The sequence below is a fragment of the Mercenaria mercenaria genome, chromosome 7 (genome assembly GCF_021730395.1).
Source record: "Mercenaria mercenaria strain notata chromosome 7, MADL_Memer_1, whole genome shotgun sequence".
In the NCBI taxonomy this organism is placed as follows: Eukaryota; Metazoa; Mollusca; class Bivalvia; order Venerida; family Veneridae; genus Mercenaria; species Mercenaria mercenaria.
Genome location: NC_069367.1, coordinates 9,187,944 through 9,215,178, shown reverse-complemented (window position 1 = coordinate 9,215,178; position 27,235 = coordinate 9,187,944). Strand labels below are relative to the sequence as shown.

General features: G+C 35.5%; 2 protein-coding genes across 3 annotated transcripts in view; both read right to left on the bottom strand.

Moving 5' to 3' along the window:
- Positions 1-27,004, bottom strand: part of LOC123556074 (uncharacterized) — a 41,188-nt gene extending 14,184 nt beyond the window's left edge. Inside the window, exon 1 of the mRNA XM_053548949.1 lies at positions 26,588-27,004. Within this exon, the coding sequence (XP_053404924.1) occupies positions 26,588-26,593 (6 nt within the window). The 5' untranslated portion in view covers positions 26,594-27,004. The remainder of the gene's footprint in view (positions 1-26,587) is intronic.
- On the bottom strand, positions 1,124-27,235 carry LOC123555027 (RNA-binding protein RO60-like). Of its 2 annotated transcripts, none has more exons than XM_053547511.1 (4): positions 27,084-27,235; positions 8,274-8,435; positions 7,818-7,981; positions 1,124-6,768 (listed from the first exon to the last, which is right to left on the bottom strand). In XM_053547511.1, exons 2-4 carry the CDS (start codon positions 8,328-8,330, stop codon positions 5,250-5,252), a joined length of 1,740 nt encoding a protein of 579 aa, XP_053403486.1. In that variant the 5' UTR covers positions 8,331-8,435; positions 27,084-27,235; the 3' UTR covers positions 1,124-5,249. The 2 variants fall into 2 exon arrangements, with proteins under 2 accessions (XP_053403486.1, XP_053403487.1); XM_053547512.1 differs by lacking the exon at positions 27,084-27,235 and adding an exon at positions 11,035-11,159.

Genomic DNA, 27,235 nt, shown 5'->3' with positions numbered 1-27,235 from the left:
GTTGAATAATCTAAGGGCAATAACTCAATGAAATATCATTCGACCTTAACATGAAGAAAATATGCGCGTCTCTTCTTAATAGTAAAACTTCCTATGTAGTTTCACGAAATTCCAGTGGTTGGCGGACAAGAACTGTACACTAGTATACTCCTATTGAATAACCAAAGGGCAATAACTCTTTAAAAATTCACCGACCAAACCACGAAGACAATGTGCGCATCTCCTATTGATAGTAAAGCGTCCTATAAAGTTTCACTATATTCCAACTAGTGATTGCTGAGAAATACTCTGAGCAAGAATTGCGGCACGGACGGAAGAAGCGGCGACTATATGTTTCCTTTCAGAGAGCATAAAACTATTATAAATATATATGCAAATGAGCAGTATTAACTGATTCAAGGGTAATAACTCTAGTATAACTGAAACAGTTATGCCCTTTCAATCAATATTGTCTGTAAACTTATCACATGTGGACAAAATATGACGTTTGGCTACCTTAAATGACATAACTTACAAGCGTAGTATTGCTCATTATTGAAATTGACTGAAACAGTAGGTTATGTGCAAGGATTTTTTAAAAACAAATCAGCGTTGAACATCTGCTAAGTGCATACATAGCAACAAATAACACTTTTTATTTATGTTTCTGATGGTCACATACAGAAAACCACATTAGTTATTCCTGTCATTATTGACTGTTCTAGAGATATTCACCAATCTGAAAAGATACCCGATAACCTTATAAAAATTCTATGACATTCTTTCTTTATTAGTGTGAACATTTTTAATTTCGTTATTTTAATTTTGTTGGGTTTAACGTCACAATTACAGGTCATACAGCGACTTTCCACCTTTGATGGTGGAGGAAGACCCAAGATGCCCTCCGTTTATTATTTCATCACGAGCGGGCACCTTGTTAGTACCACCGGCCTTCCGTAAGCCAGTGGATGGCTTCCTCACATGAAGAATGCAACACTCGGAGTGAGGCTTGAACCACCATCGGTGAAGGGCATGTGATTTGAAGTCAGAGCGACCTAAACCACTCGGCCTCGGAGGGTCCCATTTATTATTGTTAGGACTAGGGGTAACATATTCTTCTTACTTAAAGAACTAAAGGTAAAAGAACAATAACGAAGTTTATAACGAATATTAACAATTAAAATGCCTTTATAATGTCAACTAGCCGTAAAATCTAGTCTGATATGCAAGAATATTCCAAATCCTGTCCTAGTAAAATTCGATCCAATTAGTAATAATTCCGAATTCCTCATAGTATTCAAACTGTATTTAGTTTATTCAACAAACTTAAATCCTCACTTTAAAGATAAATTTCTTTTTTTTTAAAGCACAACTGGTAATATTTTGCTTTCTAAAAATACTTGAACGTTTTTCAGTAAAATGTTACTTAGGTTTTTCCCTGCCCTCAAACAGTGTCGAAATTTAAAGCATCATGGAAGGTTCCAGCAATTTCATGTTACATGTATCACAAAGAATAAAAAGAAGATTCTGGAAAAATCCAGAATAATCCAGACTTTACAATAATGTAAACAGCCTGTTGCTTGAACCTTCTAGAAAACCATAGACTATAACTAAATAACTGATTGAAATACATAATGTCTCAAACCTAGGACAGGCTTTAGAGTAACAATGAGTCATCAATATAAAACAAATAATAATAAAAATGAAGCATAATGGGGAATGACACAAACATAACAATTCTATTTACTCTCTTGAATATTTATGTATTTACATACTGATTGCCATTACAAGAGCTTGAATTCAGAATCCGCATGTGGGAACAAGGCTTCATTCTATGTAATGGTATATTAGGCATGCTTTTTTGACATGCAAAACATTGTCCTCTAAACAATATATACATGTTTTGCTGATACCCTTTCCTCTAAAAATCACAAAATGAATAAATATCATACAGATACCGATACTGAACAAGAGTGCCAGAAAGCCACAATATACGCCCGTCATATCAAATTGCTACACACTAGCACCTCTATTTGCATATGGATTTTACCAGTATAAAAAATTATGATATAAGTTATTTATAGTAACAACAAAGGGAAGTTAATCCTTAAAAAATCTAAATAATATAACTGCACACAAAACTTCTTACCGGGTAGAGCTGGGTCAAAATACACCTAAAATGGATATAACATGCATGTTGTAACACAGAAAAGTGGTCTTGGTTTTTTCCAACGGCCAGAAATAAAAACAGTTACAATTTTAGCTATTTTTAGTTACAATAAAGGTAAGTAATTCTAAAACCAAGGGTGCTCCATAGTGGTGAACATTTTGGTGCCAAGTAACATCAAAATCTCCATGCATGAAGAAATGCTCCAGACAGAGTCATTCTCTTGTAGTTGACTTTTGGCCTTTGTGACCTTGAACTTAAACCTAGGGACCAGGTTTTTGCACACGACACTTTGTCTCATGATGGTGAACATTTGTGCCAAGTTAAATCGAAATCCCTCTATGCATGAAGAAGAAACGCTCCAGAAATGTTTGTGGACGCCGGCCGATCGCCCTTCCGACGCCCGCCCACCACCATTTATTATTTTTTTTTTGGGGGGGGGGGGGGGTTTACGGCGCACCAACACAGTATAGGTTATATGGCGCCAAACAGGACTATAAATTTTGGTTTCACTTTTCATTTACATCAAAATAAAAACATGAGGTATGAAGTCAAAATTTGCACAGAGTTACTGCAAAACCAAGTGTTAAGACCCTATTAGTCACCTCTTACGATCATGCAAGGGTAAGGCAGTGGTTCCAATTCTTTTCATACACAGATCGTCCCAGAACCACCCTAAGAGTTCCTATAATAGTCCCGCCTTTCAGACGGGCGTATAAAAAGCAAGCAAATATATATTAGAACATTCGTAGTAACTGTAAATCTATTATTCAATATAAAGATAAAGTTTAGCAAAAAAAAAAAAAAAAAAAAAAAAAGAAAAAAGAGCTGTCGGAGGACAGTAACGCTCGACTATTCAACAACCTTTTCAATTGAATGAATACAAAAGTCGAAAAAGGGGCATAATTTTCTACAAATGGGAAACAGGGTTATGGAACCTGCATAGTGTTTTATATCAGCTCATGACAGTGGACAAGTGTGTGAAGTTTCAATCCATTCCCATTAGCTGGATACTGAGATACCAGCTTACATTAAAAAACTTAACCAAAAACTGCTAAGTCGAAAAAGGGGCATATTTTGAAAATAAATGCAAAGCAGAGGACCTGCACATCTCATGACAGCTCATGACAGTAAATAAGCGTGTGAAGTTTCAATCAATTCTCATTAGTGGATACTGAGATACCAACTTACATACAAAAACTTAACCAAATACTTCTAAGCAAAAAAGGGGCATGATTTTGAAAAAAAATGCGAAGTAGAGTTATGGGACCTGCTTAGTGCATGTCAGATGATGACAGTGAACAAGTGTGTGAAGTTTCAATCCATTCCCATTAGTTGGTACTGAGATACCAGCTTACATACACAAACTTAACCAAATCGGGACGCGGACGCCGACGCACGGGCGAGTCCAATAGCTCTACTATTCTTTGAATAGTCGAGCTAAAAAAAACTAGGAAAGCAAACATCTCTCATTATACAAAACTTCTCTAATAGCGAACATGGTTATAACGAATTTCCGGTTCTAAGAAACAATTTCAAACGTCCCGTCTTCCCACTTCTTTATTCTATGTAAAACAAAACGGTTACATCGAATACGCTTATAGCGAATTATCAAATATAAGGCACGGACACACTAACATATCTTAATTCTAAAGAAAAAAACATTAAAATATCAACGGATAGAGCGAATATCAAAACGTCATAATTAGAAAATTGTATTAGGATTTAACGTAACCCTCCTATGTTAAAATAAGTATATACATAATTATAGACCTTCTACGCTGATCAGACACATAGTCAAACTAAACTGAGATCTGACCACCCATTCTTTCTAAACAGCATATAGTCTGATATTACTGAGATAGAGTGAAAAGGCACCTGCAATTCTAAGTAAAAATGGGGGATAATTCATGAAAATTGGCGCGGCTTATGGTTCTTGTGCCATATGATATGAGTGATGATTAGGAAAATCTATTTAAGGCTGGAAGCAATTCCATTAAATAATAACAGAGATAAGCGCATCAAAACTTTGACTAAGACGTGGACGCGGAAGGACGCAGACGTTGATGCCAGGTCAAGTAGGACAGCTCTAGTGCAGTTTGATATTGGAAACAAAGAAAAATGTAGTAGGTAAAGTTTACACTGAACTGTTTTTCTAACTGCACACTTCAATGTTGATATCTCTGCAAGATATTAAAACATTTCAGTGGAAACTAGATTCATGTAATTTACTTGATAAGTTGTTTTAAATGAAACATAAGATACCAATCGTAAAATATCTAAACCGTCTATGTGACCTAAACTGAAAATTCTCATAATGACTGCGACCGGGTGATTCCTGCCGTATGAGCTAAAACACGTCCTTATAATTATGATATTGTGATGTCTGCATTTATGGGTTATTTGATTTGTATCGGAAAAATGCACGATCTCACTAGCAAAGATTTTGCACGAAATTAGAGCGCAATAAGGCGAGTGCCTATTTGTCATCGCGAAACTAATTTGTTTGTTACATCTGCATTTTAGCAACGTAATGAGAAACATTTTGTTCTTTTGGCTGGGTAAGACACTCATTAACTTGATGTCATTGGTGACGTCAGGTAGGTGGTATGAAATTTACACGCTACAAATCAATTGGGAATATGTGACTAACGAAGCGTGAATGATTTACATTATACCTTGAAAGAAAAAGGATATGGCGTCTTTTCCAAAAGGTCATCTACCTTAAGGTGCTTTGGATACCTAATGAAAATGATTTACCGGCACAGTGTACAATGCTTTATCTAAAGTAATACAAAACATCTTTCTGCATGTTTACATACGGTGCCCCGTGTCACCATTACGTGCGTAAGAGATCGACACGGCGTGGACGCAGGTCGCTCAAAGGCGGTAATACCGGTTAAATTTATTCAAGAAAAACAAATTCCGGTCGTTCTTATATATAATATCTCAAAATTAGCCACCATACTAGACACATCAAATTTCGTTGTCATAGGACAGCATTTACTTTCTCTGAAATACTTGCTTAGTAGCTGTTCGACCGATAAGCCGTTGAGAGTTACAAAACAAAACGTCAATTATTCAAGCCACTTGGGTGCATAATTTATATTTCTCCGCGAATGAATTTTGCTATAAGTATGGCCGCATTAGCATCAAAACCGACAATGTTTATCGCTCCGTAATCAGGCTTCTCAGGTTCTTCAGTACGGAGATTTTCTACAGCCGTTACCACAGTTTCTTCAGGATCTGCATCTGTATAATTGTTAGGTGCCATCGCCACCACAACTAGTTTCGCCTCAGGTATATTCATTTCGTTTCTATAGTCCTTTAAGGCCTTTGATGGATGAACTTGCCCTTTGGTACGCAGGTTGTCAGTGTACACGATAAAAACGTCTATCTTCTTTTTGTTTTCTTTGGCCCACATCATTGGTAGTGCACTATCAGCTTTTCCCCCTTGCAGCGAATCCATTTTCTCTTCAATCTGAGAAAGTGTGTCTGTCTTGGCAATGCGAATTCGTGTCAAAGCTTCAGAGAACCCAAATATCTTACATTTGGTTTCAGTTCGAACGGTCATCATCATCATCGCGGCCGCAGCCTGGTGACATTTCACTGCGGGACAGCCTTCACATGGATCTTTCATTTTGTCGCTTACATTGACTGCAAGCAGGAAACTCTTCTTTGTTGGAAGTAGGACATCAAAAGATAAATAATAAGCTTCGTTCAGAGCCTTCACAATATTCTTATTCACAGTCCATTCTAATTTCCCTTTTGTGCTCTTTCCGTTTTCGTACGTCAATAACGCCGATAGCACCTTTAGAGGATGTACCCTTGCGTCATGTAAAATCTTAGCATCTGTAAGCGTCTCTACTATTTCTTTTTCGATGTCGGAATTTTCACCACAAAAGCCTTTGGCAGACAGCATGCCGATATTGCGAATCTTAGCTTCAGGCTTCATGTTCTGGATAAGTGCTTCACAAACGCTTTCTGAGTTCACCATTTGCGTTGGAACGTGTTCTCTTTCTAGCCTATATCTCTTTATAAGCTCTACCATATCATTTTCATCAGTGCATTTCTTTGCTTTCGTTGTTCCCTCAATGTAAGTCAAAAACTTCGTAACTCTGTCAGTATTTTCTGATTCCTTGGACGCAAGATTTTGAGCTTTCCCACAGCCATTCAGGACAAAATTCATCACCAGTTTCATCAGATCATCAGATGGTGATGGGTGAGCAAGTCGAAAAATGTCCCTATGAGACCAACTCTCTACCTTTCCATCATTTGTAGCCACTTTACGTGCTTTATATTTTGTCAAAAGACGCGCAAGACCTTCAGGGTTTCTACTTTTGTCTTCGTACCATTTTAATACAGCCCTTCTATGAGCTCTTCCCCAGCCCTTTGATGAACCACTTTCTTGTTTGCAATAATGAACAAACAAGAAAAAGTGGGTCGGAGTACGACAAATGTTGTACAGCTCGTCGTAAGCCAGTTTCTTAGTTACAATGTTGTTAGATCTCGCACAAACTGCAAGTGCAAATATTAAATAATTCTGCCTTGGAGCCCATCCACAATGACTTATTGTTGATATAAGACGCACAACATCTTCTCCTCTTCCTTTGACAATCAATCTAAAAGATATTATAATATGAAATTTATACCCGGTGCACGAAAAGTGAAACCCCATTCTAGTATTATGGTAACATCAATGAACATATAGGGAACTACTAATACCAATGAATGATCGATGTTCCAGCGAGCATTGTATGTATTTATAACTAACTGAAACCTGCAAAATTACAAGAGCTTCGCAAACCTTGATTTTTGACCTAACGACATGAGTGAATTCGTGCGCTCAAATACTAAGGCACTAAACTATTTAGTGATTTTTATGGGGAGCGGGGATGCGGTGCGGGGGAGTAATGTAGTTTGTCACCTCATCCCCATTCACCTGTAGTTCAAGTATAAAGTCAATAACTTGAATGGTTTTGAAATTTTTCTCTAAACACAAAATACAAAGGGTAGAATTGCACTCAGTATGTGTCCTTGACCTTTGACCTACCGGCGAAGTTTATAAACTATGATCATTGTCTCATCACCACCTACCTATATGCCAAGTTTGAAGTTAATACCTTGAATAGTAATAAAGTTATGATCTGAGCACAATATAAGACGGACAGATTTGTCCTTGACCTTACAATTACAGACCTTGTTCATGTACTTTGCACATCGTCTCATTGCAACCTACCTAAATGCCAAGCTTGAAGTCAATAACGTGAATTATTATTATGCTATTCTCCGGACACGAAATATGGAGGACAAATTTGACCTTTCAGTTCCAGTTGTGAACTTGACCTTTAATCTACTAACCTGATTCATACGCTTGGTAAATTGCCTCATCGCCACCTACCTTTATGCCAAGTTTAAAGTCAATACCTACATGGTATACGAGTTATGCTACGGACATGAAATATGACGGACGGGCGGACAGACAGACGAACGGACGCACGGACTATATAATAAAATGTCCATGATGATAAATAAAGTTTTTTTACTACATGTATAACTTTAACAAATTACATAGAGCGAGGATTTGTACTCGTATTGCGACTAAAACGCCGTAAACATCATTTTGCAAATACCCGGTAATACATGTATACATTTTGCTCTGTTCACTGACCTGTCTATACATTCAGCATACTTTCGTTCTGGATGTTTGTTTGATGCACTGTACGCAGTGTCTGACCCTAGGAAAACGAATCGCATTAAGAGATCCATGTCTTCAACAATCCATACATAGGAACCATCATCCGTTTTAACTTGTTTCGGATGTGGCATTTCATCCTGAAACAGAAACAAAACAAATACATTTGTATATTTAGATCAAGAGATAAAACAAATGTATAAATACATCATCGTAGGAATACAAACCACTTTGCTTTGGATTTAATATTATATGCTTTGCTTACATTTCTTTGGAAAACCAAACCTTTTTTGGATTGTGTTAATTGATGGTTGATAACTTCGGGTAACCTTAATTGTTTGTTGACAACTTAGGGTAACGTTAATTGTTTGTTTAAATCAGGAAAATGATACAATTATTTTTCTACTGATTTTTTTTCAGAAATAATCTCACCTCTTGGCAAGGTTTCCTTGAAGGTGTCCATTCGTGCTTTGACTCTGCTTTTCCCATGGGTGAGTTTTATAAACGGCTGGTTGTATATGAAACGCCGGAAATATATCTATGCAAAATACTGTTTGTCCTGCTTTAAGGATGATCAAAGAGACTTATCCGAATCTGAAAGTCCGAAAATAACTTTCAGTGAGACAACATACAATATGATCATTAAAGCGAAACCATTATTTCTCCAATTCTTTACCTCAAAACAACGATATTGAGCCAATCTTTTCATGTCATTTAACTGTCAAATTTAGTATCTTTGTGATGTAATATTCATTCCTATGCATCGTATAAAACTAGAAAACTTTCTTGTTGATCAATTTAATATTCGTATCTAAATCCTACATAAAACATTTCACGTTTCTTTTGATAAACAAAATCATTAGAGTTTCATGAAATGGTATTTGTCACGCTTTGAAATGTCGGCTTTCAATACGATTTCCGAGTTATTTTGTCGAGTAGGTTAGAATTTCACATATTGGTACGCCTATTCATTATCTCACTTATTTTTGACATTAAAGTGTTCTTCGGCTTCAAATAAGTGACTACCATTTAGAGATAATACCTAAAATTTAAAATTATGAAAAACGATTAAAACATTAACGCAGGTTGCTTGTATATAACATTTAAGACCAAGTATAATACTTAAGTCTTGATTTTATTATTTGAAGCATGTTATTTAAGAATTTTAGAAACTCCAGCCGCTCCTGAATGCAAAAAGTCCTACTTATCAAACCTTTGATAAATATTAAATCCCAAATTATAACTGAATCACTGAGGGAAGAACTTTTGTCAATGCGAAATAATGCATATTGTATGACAACAGAAAATGTTTTAAGTTTAATAAATTAAATTCAGATCTCCTATAAAAGCTGAAATTTAGATATAGACGACCTGACGGCAACAGAAATGCTCATGTTTACTGAAACGTGAAATATTTGTTACACGTATCCTATAATAAAACCGATTTTCGGGTGTTTTAACCACTTGTGATTTTAGGCGATTACTTTTATTACGTTGAGTGCCCTGGGCCGAATGACACCGGTCTGAACAGAACATTTACACCGTTCAACTGACTGAAGTCAACTGTTTTTTTTTCGAGCTCAGACACAAAATATTTCTCCTGTATATAAATATTGCTATGGACATAATATACAAAACGTTACAAGCAAATCATGAAGTCAGTTCTGAGATTACATTACACAAGAGACGTCAACGTACGTAATAATAAATAAATTTCAGTCGTTTGAATGTAGTAAGTCTGATCAAAGATATCATACAGTAAAAGTTGTATAGAGACTTCGAATCTTTAAAGAAGAAATGTCAAAATAAAATGTTCTTAACATCAAGATACCGAAAATCATTGAACAAATAACAAAAGAGTGTAGTGATGGCTACCTAGACGTTATTCAACGTAGCATGTTATCTTTAAAAACTAAAAAATTAATTCAAGCTCATCAAACTGCACGAGAATTGTCAGATCAATATGTTCACAGTACAGTACATGTTCATTAAAAAAACCCGGACAAATTAGTATCTTGTTGAAATATTTTTCTTTTCATCGTTTTTATTCAAGGAATGTTCCTTGCTATTGAAACTACTTCAATTGTGTTATAGTTATACAAACATGAAACCTGTACTTGTTCGTTTCATTTTAAATAAGAAATATCTGAAATATGGTATATATTTTTTCTATAAATATAAAGAAGATATATGATCGCGATCTAAGTAATAATAACAACATATTTAAGCGAGAATTTATTGTTATGGTTATCAGTGTATGCAGGCGCGGAAAAACCTAACTGATATATTTACTTAAGACATTTTAACGAAAATTTCGTGTAGTAGTCATTTCATTTTATCCAAATTATCCGACAGTCTTAATCAATTCCAGAGTTAGATATAACATTTTCGAGCAATCTCGTTAAAACATGACGTTACGGAAAATTGCGGGTCAAATTTATTGGATAGGATGCAGTTATTTGCTGCAGTGCGACTATAAATACCTCGATATATTTTGTTAAAATGCGGCTTGTGTTTCACAAAAAAAATTACATATTGACAGAAATCAAATTCCGTATGTGCTGGATGGGAATCCGATTCCGTATCATACCTTTGTTACAATAAACCTTATAATTATTATACACACTCAAATTTTAATATATCATTTATATGTTTAATTAGATGTGGTTTTGTTGAATTTTAATTATTTGATTTTTTTCTCCGTGAATATTTCTTTGGAGCTGCATATTTGTAAATGATATTTCTTTTACGTAAACATAGACTGACCTGACATTTAACAAATAAAAATTCTGCCAAAACTACGGTTAAATGTGCATAAAATAATTTTAAAAGTACAATTATATCTTAATATCTTTCGGTCATATAACATCCGCCACAATCCAAGTTTTGTAATCAAAAAGGTCCAGACAAGAACGTCATAATATCTCATGCCAACCATAGCTACTGTGCTTTTTAGCATAATTTTGTGATATTTGCAATTTTGCATAGTTCTAAGAATACAGAGGTAGCTTTGTTACAGTTCAGTTCGTAGTTGTACATTTTGTGTTTACATCACATAAACCCTGTCTTAGTTATTTAATTTTTAATTATTGACCTTTTGTTCTGAAGTAAGTTTTACACGCATATTTAAAAGAACATGCAACGAAAGAAAGAATGCCATATCCGTTTTAAATGAATAAAAAAACGATGATACCTTTAATTGTTACAGTAAATCTCTGTCATCTATTTAGCTCAACAGGCTAAAACAAATTACTTAAAATTTTCGAAGTTGTAGGATGATATCCTGGAGGAAGAGGAAGAAAGATTGAATGAATGGAAAACTGATAAGTTTCATTGAATTGTATCAGTACATCATTTCCATCTACTTAGTTCAACAGGAATAAACAAAATGCTTAAAACTGGGAAGGTGTTGCATCCCACATCGAGACATATTTTCAACATAATGATTTATACTGGAGACAGAATCATGTCACGTCGCCCACCTCGGATTCATGCAAGGAACTTCTTTCAGTCACTTGCAGAGAATATAAGAATTACATATAATGTAGCTGCTATACATGTATGTTAATACTAGAAGGAATCTTGTAAGGAATCAAGTAACACTGTTAATGGTAACTAAACTTAGTATGTATGTAAAATGCAGTTTAAAACATATGGTTTAACTCAGCAAATCACCATGCAACGCATTCACAGTGCAACCTCTAGAGCGGACGCCGCTGGTAAGACGGAAATGTATTTGTTGTACAGATGTTGTTGTTCTTGAGAATTTAACTTACTATGAATTACTTCAACTGAGAAAGAAAATATTTGTCTTTACAAGGTGGTATTCGCTCTTCAGAGGTGTCTTTATCAGATAGTATATAGTAACTAGAATGGCCTTGAGAAATATCGTAAAATCCCAAAGAAGATAAAAATGTTCTTGAGAAGTTAATTTACTATGAATTACTTCAACTGAGAAAGAAAATATTCGTCTTTACAAGGTGGTATTCGCTGCTCAGAGGAGTCTGATTATAAGGGTATACAGTAACTAGAATATGTCCTTGAGAAATATCGTAAAATCCCATTGAAGATAAAATGTTTTCTTACAGTTTTACGTAGGTTGAAAGAAATTATACTGTTTTGATATATTTAGAAAAGTATATATCGTCTTTAATATCTCGGTGGCTATGAATATATTAAGCATCTGTTATATGTTTGTCAGAATAATTTGTATGTTTAATATATTTATAATGTTACACATAAGCACAGATAGTGCTTGACTCCCTTTTCATGCTATCATCGCTATAATTATTGTTGAATTGCTGTTAACAATAGAATTTTGGGTCATTTGTGGCTAATTTGGGTTTATCATGTTGATAGCTGGATCCCAGCATCACACACTATGTTATATACGACAGTTAAATGGAACCAGATATTTGTTAGAGCAAGTACTCGTTGTAAAATACTTTGTATAAATTTGGACCAATCAGAAACAAGTTCTATAAATAGCACGTCTGCTGAGGTATAAATAGGTAGGTGGATGACAGAGAGAGCATTCGGTATCCAGCGGTCAAAGAAGACACATCGAGGATTCAACTAATAATTTATCCCAGTACCTTGATAAGGAGACTATTGCAGTTACCCTGTCAGGGCGGATAAATTATTAAAAAAGAAGACGTTTGAAGTTCATAAGACTAAAGAAGGGTTGCAGAATTTCAACAAGGTTTCGAGCTATAGGGCCAGCGCATATGAGTTTTACCTTTTTGATAGTTGAATGCCACAGACTATAGCAACTATAGGCTGAGCATTGGAAAGCTGAGACAGAAACCCAGAGTTTGGTAATCTACTGAGATAGTAAGAGAGTTCCAGCTTATAGACAGTTCAGCATTACTGGCCTGGCGAAGTCAGCCAAGACATCGGGGATATACCTATATGGTAGTTGAATGCTACATATGATAGCATATAGGCGCTGAGCATCCAGGAGTCAGGGCAATCATATAGAGTTTGAGAGGACAGAGGCCGAGCATCTATGCGATAGGACTCGTATGTTGTTGATTCAAAGACATTGTCTGACGGGAACTTCAACAAAAAGACCAGTCAAGTATAGAGTCTCCAGCCTATAGGAGTTTGAGCTAACTGAAAATTGTTAGTTTGAAACATTTAGTGAATTGCCTGATCCCTGAAATTGTCTAGCTCATAATTAAAATCATTTACGAATCATTGGTACACGAATCATTTAGGCATGGTAGCCAGAGGAAAATTCTATATATAAGATATTTGGTCTCACCAGCTTTACGTTTTAACAAAGGATATTCTACATCGTTTGTCAGCTAGTCTAAGATATAGTCACCTTAGCGATTGGACCCAAACCATTGTTCAAGATACTAAAGGCGTATCCTGACAATGTTGAGTGTTATATTTATTGATTTCCATATATTGTATGCCATAAAGGCAAAAGAAAAAACGAAAGCAAACTATGTGTTATGTTAATGTAGAACGAACATGCAACTGATCTTATTGAATACAACTAAATTTTTTTAAATACTTAAGGTGGTTTTTAATCAATCTGAAAAACTGATACATAAATTAGATGGGTTATCATTTTGCTAAAAAAACAGACAGCAGCAGCCATACTTTGGATAAAAGTTTTGGAACATAGTAGCGCATTCTTGTTAGGGCAGTTAAGTGTGGCAATATGTCTCTGGAAATCATTATGCAGCCACATCAGATTTGCTTTTACTTCATAAAAATAGGCAATTTAAAAAGCTTAATAATTTGTCGAACAGAACCGATCTGAGCATTGACCCTGTTAGCCTGGACGTTATCTCCGATTTCTATACCCGAGCAGAGAAATAACTCTAGTTTAATATCGCATATTGTCTACCAATGATTCACGCTTTTCACTTCCCAGTAGCATTTCATTTCCGCACAAGTTTAAGCTTTTTCACCTTTTAAAATCGTCATATATCACACCATTAACAAACGTTATCAAACGTTACGTCATCTTGAATTATTACTAGAATATTTAACAACAGAGGAAAGCTATATGTTATTATCCATATATATAATGTAGGGAAATTTGGAGAGATCAAAATCAACATAGTGACGTTCAAAACCCAGTGAACTAGATTATCCGAATTATTTATTTTTTCCACAGTTATTAACTGCTTAGCATATGGAACTATCTGCTTACGAATGGCTTTACGAAGGTTTCATTTTTTTCATTTACTACAATTTGAAAAACTTTATTCTACCACATGCAAAACCAACTCAATGAACGTATCAATTAACCATAACGTAACCACTGACGTCAGGTTTCTCTAACGCCTTTCGACACCATCGACGTAATTTTGGCATCTTTTGAAAGGGTTAAATGGACAGTAAACGTATATTGGCTCCATAATGGATAATTCAATAGGAAATGGCGCCAACGTTATACAACAACGTTGAAAAAACGCGCATTTCATGGAGATGGACAATGTATTTATTTTCTAGCTTTTTACACGTTTCCTGCTAGAATAGCGTTAGTTCATGTTCATTACGTACTAAAACACACGTAACATCCCCCGGAATATATCGGTTCCCTCGCCCTTCCGGGCTCTGGAACCAATCAATTCATCAGGATTTAGCAGCTAGATGTTATAACACGAAATAATATGCATTATCATTATCCTTAAGACCAGAATTGTGCCATCCTCTAAATAGCAAAGTTTTTAGTACAGACCATCTTCACATGAAGGATGTTCAACTAAAAGTTTGAAGCAAATGGTATGGTTATGCATCTGAGCAACTTTGAATATATTCCTTCAAAAAGTGTATGAGGAGTTGAACACAGCAAATTTCTTCACTATGGCCTATATTGTGAAATTAAGAATAGGCCATAACTCTAGAAAAAAATACCATAGAAAAAAGATTATTATTTATGGTCATCTTCACATAAAGGTCCTTAATCTGTGACACTTTCAAGCATGTCCTATCAATAGTGTTCGAGGAGTTGGACACACAAGGTTTTTCTCTATATTCTATATAGCAAAATTATCAAAGGGCCATAACTGCGGAAAAGGTTGTTAATCTGTGAAAGTTTGAAGCAAATCCAGTGAATAGTGTGGGAGGAGTTGGACACACAAGATTTCGGGATGTACCGACAGACGGACGGGCGGACGTACGTACGGACGGACAGCAGCAACGCTATATACCCCCACATAAATGTGTGGGGGCATAATGAGGGGCGTAATCTGATATTTACGGTATGTTTATTATTACAACTGAGTGTGAAAAGATTTTTTTATGAAAAAAGCATGGAAATCTGTATTTAACTTGTTATGAAGTATGCGGAAGCAAAACAGGATGACACATGACTTGTCGACTTAAATTAACTTAAAAAGAGGTCACAACAGGGAAGCGATGTTTTATTTACTCAAATCAAATAGATTTAGAATAATTTCTAAAAGGTTAATTCATGACCATAATCAATTACAACCTTTGACACAAAATTTATTCAATTACATTTTGCACACATTCAATATACAAGGCTCAGAAAAAAAGATATGAGATCCTTAAAGGAAGGAAATTGTTACAAACTAGAATTGTGTCCATAGGACACGGATGCCCCCACATACTGCGCCATCATCTACATAGCAGAGGTTTTACTAAGAAAGGGCCATAAGTCTAGAAAAATAGCCACAGAAAAAGTCCATTGTTTAAGGTCGTCTATGAAGGACCTTTATCTGTGAAATTTTAAGTAAATCCTTCCAATAGTGTTTGAGGAGTTTGGCACACAATGTTTTTCTCTTTATTCTGTATAGCAAAACTATTCTATCAAAGTACCATAACCGCAGTGAAAACTAGATGCCCAATGGCACAGAACTAATTGCGGCAAACATTTCTGCCAAGTTATTTAAGAACATCTCCATCCCTGGCTACGTTACAGCCCAGACAAGAGAAACTGCACCAACTTTTGACCTTTGGCCCCTAAGTGTGACCTTGACCTTTTAACTACTCTCATTGAGGCAAACAATTGTGCCAAGTAATTTAAGAAACCCTCAATCCATGGCTGAGTTACAGCCAGGACAAGAAAAACAGCACCAAGCTTTGACCTTTGACCTCTAAGTATGACTTTGACCTTTAAGCTACCAATCTGGTCGTTGCACGCGGCACACCGTGTCATTGAGGTAAACATATGTGCCAAGTTATTTAAGAATCCCTTGATCCATGGATAAATTACAGCCCGGACAGGCTCGGACGGACGGACGCACGCACGCATGTACGGACTGACGGGCACACGCACGCATATACACCAAATCGACATTGTGACAACTATTTCGAGCTCACCGCCAGCGGTCTCGACAATAATCACAGAAAAAAATCCTTCCTTTATGGTCATCTGCACCTCAAGCTTGTTCATCTGTGAAAGTTTGAAACAAATCACTGACAGGCTAATAGTGTAGGAGGGGTTGTACACAGATTTTGGGAAGTACGGACGTATGGCAGGCAGCAACACTATATGCCCCCCCACCCCCAACAGACACACGTATGAGGGAGCATTCCACAAAAATCTTAAAGGGCAAATCAATTTAATTTTAATCATTTAATTTTAATCATTAAGATATCATATTACTAAACTAAATATGAATAAATGAACTAAATTTATGAACATCTACATCATGTATTAGATAACCAAAGATAAAAGAAATATTTACATTGTGAGGTCCACGAAGTATCTTATATAACATGCTTACATATACATAAATAGTTTGTTTCATCAGTCTTGAATTTTCAATTGTCATTCCTGTTATTTACTAGTTTCATTCTAATATGTCATGAGAAAACCAACCTAGTGGGTATGCGACCAGCATGGATCCAGACCAGCCTGCGCATCCGCGCAGTCTGGACAGGATCCATGCTGTTCGCTTTCAAAACCTATAGCAATCAGAGAAGCCGTTAGCGAACAGCATGGATCCTGACCAGACTGCGCGGATGCGCAGGCTGGTCTGGATCCATGCTGGTCGCAAACCCACTATGTTGGGTTTCTCATGGCACGGCTCATATATTTTTATCACAATGATAATGTTGTATTTTGGTGTAACCTGAAGTATATATTTAATTTAGCTGTTATACAAAGACATGTAATTCTTAGGACAATAAATTTATATTTTTGTATGTTTTTGTAGTCTTTTATATATTGAAATTTAATTCCCTTAAAACGCAACGCTAATAAGCATAATATGTTGTGCGTTACATACTAATATAATTTATGACATGATCATGTTTTCAAATCAAATGACTCATCCAAGCACCCATAAGATAATAGAAACTGAGATTTGTACCCTTTCAATAGATATCTGAGAACTGTGATAGGTTTTCCAGTATTTCTCTCTGGGATAAAGTACACTCAATTTTAATTGCATAACGGTTCACGCCTTTAACAAGGAAAGTTTTGATTGTATTCATGAAGGTGAGAATCAGTTGAGTCACCTACCGAGAGTGTTGGGGGAGGTCTTGAGGTCACGCCTTCGAATAGTCATGCTAAAAAATTGGTGATAAGTCATTTCTTTTAAATGTCAGTTTTCGAGGTAAATATTAAAAAGGTTCTCTTTTGTTTTAATACATGATAGGTAATATAGTACACATAACATTATGTCCAGATATAAGCTGAAATAATGGATCTGATTTTTTATCGGAATGAAATAATTTTCTGATCTTTTTATTATGAAACTTTTTCTAAGGTTAAAATAAGTGATAGTTCCAATTTACTATCGACTAGTCTTGTGTCGTACTGCGCGTTGTTTCCTTTTGTGGCGCGTAGTATCGCAAGTCGTACACCGACATAGACGAGTAAGGCGGACGGCAAGCAACACGACGCACGACAATGCGACACGACGTTTGACACACGATACAACAGGTGACAATATGACACAATTTTGCGACACTAATGTCGTGCATCGTGCCTTGTCGTATTGTAGCGCGCCCTGTCGTGCTTCGTGTCGACCTAAAACACGACGGATAACACAAACGGGCATCTAACATTTTAGAACAAAGACATATTATCAATGAGAAATCATCAAAAGGTTATTACTTATTCCGTATAATTATGTAGCGCCCTTGATAAAAATATAATGACGTTGCGAATACGTTTAAAGTTCAGTCGTTTTTCTTAGAAGTAATTTCCATTTAGGGAAGATAAAACTTACCACCGTTTGCACACTTGCTAATTGGACAATCTCCGATAAACGGTGTAGTAAAAATATAGATATAAAGATACTACGCTAAGTGGCTACGAAAGTTTAAAATGTTAGTTATTCGACGACAATAACCTATTCATTCATAAAAGTAGCGTCTGTTCGTTATTTATATCATACACTTTATAGGTTAAACTTTTGTCCAAATTAATAACACCAATCCTATTTTGCAACTGATACACGCATATTCCTTTGTTAAATTAATTAAATTATTTATCATCAACTATTTAAATAATTTAATTAATTTAACAAAGGACTGTTAAATTAATTAAATTATTTACTACCAACTATATAAATAATTTAATTAATTTAACAAAGGACTTTCACGAAATATGACCGTCAACACTTCTAAAGCGTTCTGCACATGCGCAAGATTTGCGCCCGCTTCGCGTATAAACTATGAAGTAAAAATAGTTATGCAGAAACCGAATCAGTGTCAGATACATTTGTAAAATATGATATTGACACTTTTGATTTTGATTTATTATTTTTATTCTAACGAAAGTTGCTCCGTAATCATGTAAAGATAATAAAACTATAGAAATCAGAAGAAAAAAAACTATTGCCAACAGAGAGCACTTTAAACTTGCAAGGTCTAATTTTAATGGAAAATTGTCACTGTTTTTGAAAACGTTTTAATTAATTGGTCTCGTACTTGACTGAAAACTAGTATTCGGAAGAATGTCCGGATTCCTCAAATGACAGGATGGACTTGAATTCTGTATAAAATGTCTGAATTTTATTCATTGTTTTTTCTATTAAAGCCTTTGGAGAAAACACTTCCAGTTCGAGCAAAATACGTTTACATGTACGTAGTCGTGTGCTGAAAATTCTATTAAAAATACCAGCAAAAACACACATGTTATTAAATAAACAGGCCACCGGATGGAAGGCGGCCACGCGAAATTGTATATTTGCTTAAAGACTGTATGAAGAAAAGAATAAAACTCGGAGCAAGTCTGATAATAATTTGACGAGGATTCTCATCCTTATTTTTAAATCCAATAAAGAATAATTATAATCATAATATAACATAACCCTTTATGACAAGGATGAGGAACATTTATTTTATACAAAAAAGAAGATAATCATGCACGGATAAAATAGAAGGTACAATTGTATTTGCTGAAATACTGTATGAGATAGAATAAAGGCACAACTTTGAGGCAGTGTGTCCGTAATGCCATTCGGTAATTTCCGTGTGATTACGTATTCCCGGTAGGCAATCGGCATTCTTCGGACAACAGCTCAACGTCAACGTTGCTCTCCGTTCAAAATGTTTGACTATTTCAGGGGCCATAACTCTAAAAATAGGGAGCGGACCCAAATGAAAAATAGGAGGTGCGCAAGTTCATATCATGATTAAGACTCATGCAAGGTTTCATGAATCTACATCAAATACTTTTTGAGCTAGGCGTGTCACAAGGTGAAAATGTACATTTTTGACTATTTCAGGGGCCATAACTCTGAAAATAGAGGGCGGACCCAAATGAAAAATAGAAGGTGCGCAAGTTCATATCATGATTAAGACTCATGCAAGGTTTCATGAATCTACATTCAAATACTTTTTGAGCTAGGCGTGTCACAAGGTGAAAATGTGCAATTTTGACTATTTCAGGGGCCATTACTCTGAAAATAGGGGGCGGAGCCAAATGAAAAATAGGAGGTGCGCAAGTTCATATCATGATTAAGACTGTTGCAAGGTTTCATGAATCTATATCAAATACTTTTTGAGCTAGGCATGTCACAAGGTGAAAATGTGCAATTTTGACTATTTCTTGGGCCATAACTCTGAAAAAAGGGGGCGGAGCCAAATGAAAAATAGGAGGTGCGCAAGTTCATATCATGATTAAGACTCATGCAAGGTTTCATGAATCTATATCAAATACTTTTTGAGCTAGGCATGTCACAAGGTGAAAATGTGCATTTTTGACTATTTCAGGGGACTTACCTCTGAAAATAGGGGGAGCAGCCAGATGAAAAATAGGAGGTGCACAAGCTCATATCATGATTAAGACTGATGCAAGGTTTCATGAATCTATATCAAATACTTTCTGAGCTAGGCCTGTCACAAGGTGAAAATGTGCAATTTTGACTATTTCAGGGGCCATAACTCTGAAAATAGGGGGCGGAGCCAGATGAAAAATAGGAGGTGCGCAAGTTCATATCATGATTAAGACTGTTGCAAGGTTTCATGAATCCATATCAAATACTTTTTGAGCTAGGCATGTCACAAGCTGAAAATGTGCATTTTTGACTATTTCAGGGGCCATTACTCTGAAAATAGGGGGCAAAGCCAGATGAAAAATAGGAGGTGCGCAAGTTCATACTATGATTAAGACTGTTGCAAGGTTTCATGAATCTATATCAAATACTTTTTGAGCTAGGCGTGTCACAAGGTAAAAATGTGCATTTTTGAATATTTCAGGGGCCATAACCCTGAAAATAGGGGCGGAGCCAGACAAAAAATAGGAGATGCGCAAGTTCATATCATGATAAAGACTCATGCAAGGTTTCATCAATTCATATCAAATACTTTTCGAGCCAGGTGCGTCACGAACTTCGGATGGACGGACGGATGCACGGACAAGACCAAATCTATATGCCCCCACCACTCATGGGGGGGTGGGGGGGGTGGGGAGGAGAGGGGGGAGCACAAAAATACAGCCTCTATCGCATACACAAGGTTTTCCCTTGATTTGATCTAGAGACCTAGTTTTTGACCCCAGATGACCCATTTTCAAACTCGGCCTAGATTTCATCAAGGTAATTGTTCTGACCAAATTTCATGAACATCAGTTGAAAAATACAGCCTCTATCGCATACACAAGCTAAATGTTGACAGACGACAGACAGACAGACGATAGACGACAGACGACGGACATCGAGCGATCAGAAAAACTAACCTGAGCATTGTTCAGGTGAGCTAAAAACAACAATAAAACTGAAATACAAAAAATTATCGAGTTTACCTAAAAGGTTGTTAAATCCAATTTCATCACTCAGTATTAAGTTTATATAAAATGGGTTTATTCCAAATTTGTAGAGCTCTGATCACAGAATACACATTAGTTTTCTTCTTTCTAGGAGAAGAACTCTATAAGACTTGTATTTCATTCAAATCCTTTAAATCAACTGCAACTGTAATGTTAGTAAAGAAATATAAATATGTATATTGTTAGGAATAAGTATGTTTAAACCCATCATCTTCTTTAAACTCGAAGGTAAAGTTGTGCCCGATAATGTAAATCTTTTTACCCGACTGATTTATCTGCACTATGAAGTGTACCAAAATAGATTTGCAGAAATAATGGCCCTTAGCGAACAAAGTGACATGAGTGTATTACGTTGCTCAATGGTGTCAAATTTCGTAAAAGAACATTTAAATAGAAGTACATGTACAGGTATGAAGGTACTTTATTCTATATTCACGTCGAGTCATTTTCACCACACGCATTGGCGCCTGCTGGTTTTGGAAGCCACAAGAAAAAAATTTTTTTTTTTTAATTTGTTATACTTTTCCACTGTTTAAATTATGTTGGGCTTCCACAGTCTCCTACGCAGTGGTCGCCCCTTACAGTGATGATACCTCTGCAGCCCAAACATTTTTTCAAGGTTTTGGTTCATTTCATCATTTGAAAATAGTTATTGAAACTGTTTTGAGTATTTTAAGTGATTTAAAGCTAATGTGATAGACATAATGTATAAAATTAATAAAATTTAAGAGAATCGAAAGCAAGAAAACAGTATTTGAATTTCTTTTCAACTGGCATGTGATTTTCATGGTCTCGTGATATTTATGGGTTTGAGCCACTAACCTTAGGAAGACTCTAACGTCTTGGTCTTGCTTTTGACCATGTTTTGGTAACATCTATTAAGAAGTTTGTTAAGCGTAATATAATGTTTTTTCTTTTTTTCAGCTATCATGACACCAAAACCATTCAAGCAATTTTGATAGATCCAACAAGCGGTCAACAAATCAAATTTGGTCATTGTAAGAAGAAAATTTCCTTTTATTCGGGTAGCCTTAGAGGGTAATACAAGATGACCAAGCAGTGTTCGCTCTGGATACAATTTGAAATTTGTGCTACCTTTTGAAGCTAGGGTAGATAATACTTCGACATATGATTCAAATTCTTACAAGATTGTACCATATATGGCTGTATATATACGGCGAATATTAGTGATCCGAATATGTTTTAATAACTCTCGAAATTGTGATATAGTAACTAGAAATTTCGACTGAGTAACTCAACATTTAAAGATACTATTTCAAATATTTCGAGTAACGTAACTCGTAATTTAAAGATACGTCGAATTTTAAATAAGTCACACGAAATTTTGAGTTACGTATCTGTAAATTTCGAGTTACTAATTTGAAAGTGCAAGTTCCTAAATAACAGGAACCTGCCACTTATGCCCTGCAAAAGGGATAAGTTTTTATGATAATAAGGTTTGGTCAAGATTTGGTAATTGTGTTGCCCTAGGAGGTCATATAGATAGATGACCAGGCAGCGTTCGCTCTTGAACTATCACTATTATAACAATGTTTAAGTCTGATGGTTTGCAAGCTAGATTGAGCCTATACGAAAAGAAATTAAAGAGCAATTCAGGTACCTGATCTAGATCGGACACTTAACTACACGTTCATGTATGGCATGCTTCTATTACCTTCCCATATGGACTCAAACTGGATTGAAACCCTTCCAGAAACATCTGCTAAATGTATGATTTAAGAAGAACTGTCGGAGGACATTAACGCTCGACAGTCATTCAACAGCCATGTCAATATTATGAATATAAAACTCAAACAAGGGACATAACTTTCTAAAACTTTACAGCAGAGTTATGGATTCTGTGTATTTACATGTCAGATAGCCGAAAAAGGGGCATAACATTCTAAAAAGCGAAACAGCTATTGAACCTGTGCATGGTATTTAGTTTAAACAGTGAATAAGTGTGTGAAGTTTCCATCCATTCCTACAAGCGCATCCTGAGATAAGAGCGTACATGCAACAAGAGCTGTCAGTAAGACAGCCAATACACGACTATTCGAATCGTTGTCACAGAAAAAGGAAAAGTACCCTAAATGTTACAAGAGCTGTCCGTAAGACAGCCAGTGCTCGACTATTCAAATCGTTGTCACAGAAGCAGGAATATTAATCAATGTTGAAATATCAATAGAGTTTCAACCAAAAGTTTAACTAGAAGTTTTCTAAGTCCAAAATGGAGCATAATTTGCCCAAAATACATGTCAGATTTATGAGACTTGGGGCAATCAACTACTTTTATAACGCCGAAGTGAAAGTGAAGTTTCAATTTAATATCTTCATTTGTTTTGCAGACGCAAAACTTAAACCATAATTTTCTAAGTTCAAAAGGGGGCATAATTTGCCCAAAACACATGTAAGAGTTATGGGACTAGACCCAGTGAGGTTGATAATTGATCTAGAAAAAGAAAAAATAAATTTCAAATCTCTTTACCCAGGTTTTTTTTAAGTCCAAAGGCCAAAATTCAAGTAAGAGTTATTTGACTAGATGCTATCAACTAGTTTTATAACCCCGAAGACACATGTGAAGTTTTATGTCAATACTGCGTAAGTTTTGGTGATAGTAACTTGCATGTAAAACTTTAACAAGAATTTTTCAAGTCCAAAAGGGGGCATAATTTGCCAAAAATACTTGTCAGAGTTATGGGACTTGACCCAGTGAGGTTGGTAATTGACCTAGAAAAAGAAAGAAAAAGTTTCAAAGTTATATGCTTTTAAATGATAGCCATATGTACTTGCACGCAAAACTTTAACCAGAATTTTCTAAGTCCAAAAGGGGACATAATTTGCCCAAAATACATGTCAGAGTTATGAGACTTGATCCAGTGAGGTTGGTTATTGACCTAGAAAAAAGAAATAAAAGTTTCAAAGCTATTTGCTTTTAAATTCTAGCCATATGTACTTGCACGCAAAACTTTAACCAGAACTTTCTAAGTCCAATAGGGGGCATAATTTGGCCAAATTGCATGTCAGAGTTATGGGACTTGATGCATATGTGAAGATTCAATACAATATCTGCATCAGTTTTCGAGATAGGAACTTGCATGTTGAACTTTAACCAGAGTTTTCTAAGTTCAAAAAGGGACATAATTTGGCCAAAATACATGTCAGGGTTATGGGATTTGATCCAGGGAGGTTGGTAATTGACATTGAAAAAGGAAAAATAAGTTTTGAGGCTATATGCCTTTAAACTTTAACCAAGGTGTGACGCCGACGCCAGGGTGAGTAGAATAGCTAGACTATTCTTCGAATAGTCGAGCTAAAATGTCTATATAGTTTCGAAAAAAAAGTTGCTCCATATTCATATAACAAGAGCACCGCCTTGCGGGTGCTGACGCTCATCTGATTTTTTTGTGTAATAGAAATATTGTCCTACCCATGATTTTCTAAGTCTAAAAAGGGCCATCATTCTTGCAAAAAGCAGAACAGAGTTACGTTTCTTGATGTACAGTGTCCACTTATGATGGTGAAAAACTGTTGCAAGTTTTAAAGCAATAGCTTTGATAGTTTATGAGAAAAGTTGACTTAAACATAATACTCAACCAAGAAAATGATTTTCTAAGTCAAAAAGGGGCAATAATTATTGCAAAAAGCAGGATGGAGTTATGTTGCTTGCTGTACAGGGTCAGCTTATGATGGTGAACAAGTGTTGCAAGTTTCAAAGCAATAGCTTAGATAGTTTAAGAGAAAAAGTTGACCTAAACATAAAACTTAACCAAGAAATCTGATATTTTCTAAGTCCAAAAGGGGCCATAAATCTTGCAAAAAGCAGGATGGAGTTATGTTTCTTGCTATACAGGGTCAACTTATGATGGTGAACAAGTGTTGCAAGTTTTAAAGCAATACCTTTGATAGTTTAGGATAAAAGCTGACCTAAACATAAAACTTAACCAAGAAAACTGATTTTCTAAGTCCAAAAGGGGCCATAAATCTTGCAAAAAGCAGGATGGAGTTATGTTTCTTGCTATACAGGGTCAACTTATGATGGTGAACAAGTGTTGCAAGTTTTAAAGCAATAGCTTTGATAGTTTAGGATAAAAGCTGACCTAAACATAAAACTTAACCAAGAAAACTGATTTTCTAAGTCCAAAAGGGGCAATAAATCTTGCAAAAAGCAAGATGGAGTTATGTTTCTTGATGTACTGGGTCTGCTTATGATGGTGAACAAGTAGTCCAAGTTTCAAAGCAATAGCTTTGATAGTTTAGGAGGAAAGTTGACCTAAACATAAAACTTAACCAAGAAATCTGATATTTTCTAAGTACAAAAGGGGCCATAAATCTTGCAAAAAGCAAGATGGAGTTATGTTTCTTGCTATACAGGGTCAGCTTATGATGGTGAACAAGTATTCCAAGTTTCAAAGCAATAGCTTTGATAGTTTAGGAGAAAAGCTGACCTAAACATAAAACTTAACCAGGCAACGCCGACGCAGACGCCGACGCCGACGCCGACGCCGACAACCGCTCAAGTGATGACAATAACTCATCATTTTTTTTCAAAAAATCAGATGAGCTAAAAATGATAAATACTATAGAAATCAGGAGTAAGAAATTATCGCCAACAGAGTTAAAAAAAAAATTTTAATAAATTTTCGCGTTTCGTGGTATTTTTCTACTATATAGAGTTTCAATCTAATATCTGTGTTAGTTTTAGAGATAGTAACTTGCATGCAAAACTTTAACCAGAAGTTTTAAAGTTCAAAAGGGGACACTATTTTGCAAAATAAATGTCAGAGTTATGGTACTTGATACTAGACTGAATTTTAAAAAATCTGAAAATACCAGTGAAGTTTCAATTCAATATTTGCATTAGCTTTTCAACTTGCATGAAAAACTTAAACCAGGATTTCCTAAGTCCAAAAGGGGGCGCATTATTTGTCCAAAATGCATGCAGAGTTATAAAAATCGATGCTATCACCTAGTTTTATAGCCCCGAAAACACAGTTTAAGTTTCAAATTAATATCTGCATTAGTTTTAGAGATAGTAACTTGCACGCAAAACTTTAACCAGGATTTTCTAAGTCTAAAAGTGGGCATTATTTGCCCAAAATACATGTCAGAGTAATGGATCCTGTGCGGTTGGCTATTGACATAGAAAAATCAAAAATAAGTTTCAAAGCTAAATGCCCTCAAATAATAGCTATATGTACTTGTATGCAAAACTTTAACCAGGATTTACAAAGTTCAAATGGGGACATAATTTGGCCAAATTACATGTCAGAGTTATGGGACTTGTTTTCACCTAGATTTTATAACCCCGAAAACACATGTGAAGTTTCAATTTAATATCTGCATTAGTTTTTGAGATAGTGACTTGCATGCAAAACTTTAAGCAGGATTTTCTAAGTCAAAAGAGGGGCATAATTTGCCAAATATACATGTTAGTGTTATGGGATTTGACCCAGTGAGGTTTTTAATTGACCTAGATAAAGAAGAAAATAAGTTTCAAAGCTATATGCCTTTGAATGATAGTTATACGTACTTCCATACAAAACTTTAACCAACGTGTGACGACTACGCCGACGCCGAAACCTACGCCAGGGTAAGTAGAAAAGCTCGGACTATTCTTCGAAAAATCGAGCTAAAAGGTAAACCAAACTTGAACGCCAACTCCGACGTACGGGTGAATCCAATAGTTCTACTTTGTCTTCGAATAGTCGAGTTAAAACGTAATGACAAGTCATTCCCTTGATATGTCAATACTGACAACGTGTTTGTTTTGTTTTTATATATGACAATATATGATGGTTACTATAATAAAGATCTAAGCATAAGATGAATGTAATATTTATTAGAACTGAAACATTTTCTGATCTCTATATTATGAACACTTTTTGCATCATAAGTAGTTATTTCCAATTTACTATTGACTTGTCTCTGTTCGACCTAAAAGACGACAGACAACACAAACAGGATTCCGTACATTTTAGAACGAAGACAGAATATTATTGAAGAATCATCAAAAGTTTATTACTTACCCTGAATCATTAAGTAGCGCCCTTGATATAAAATATAATACCGTTGTGCACATGTTTAAAACTTCTAGCGCAGACGGTTTTCTTAAAACTTTTCACCATTAAGTAACAAAGCAACCCGGAAGAGAGAAGAAGTGTTTCCCACTTAGTAAAGT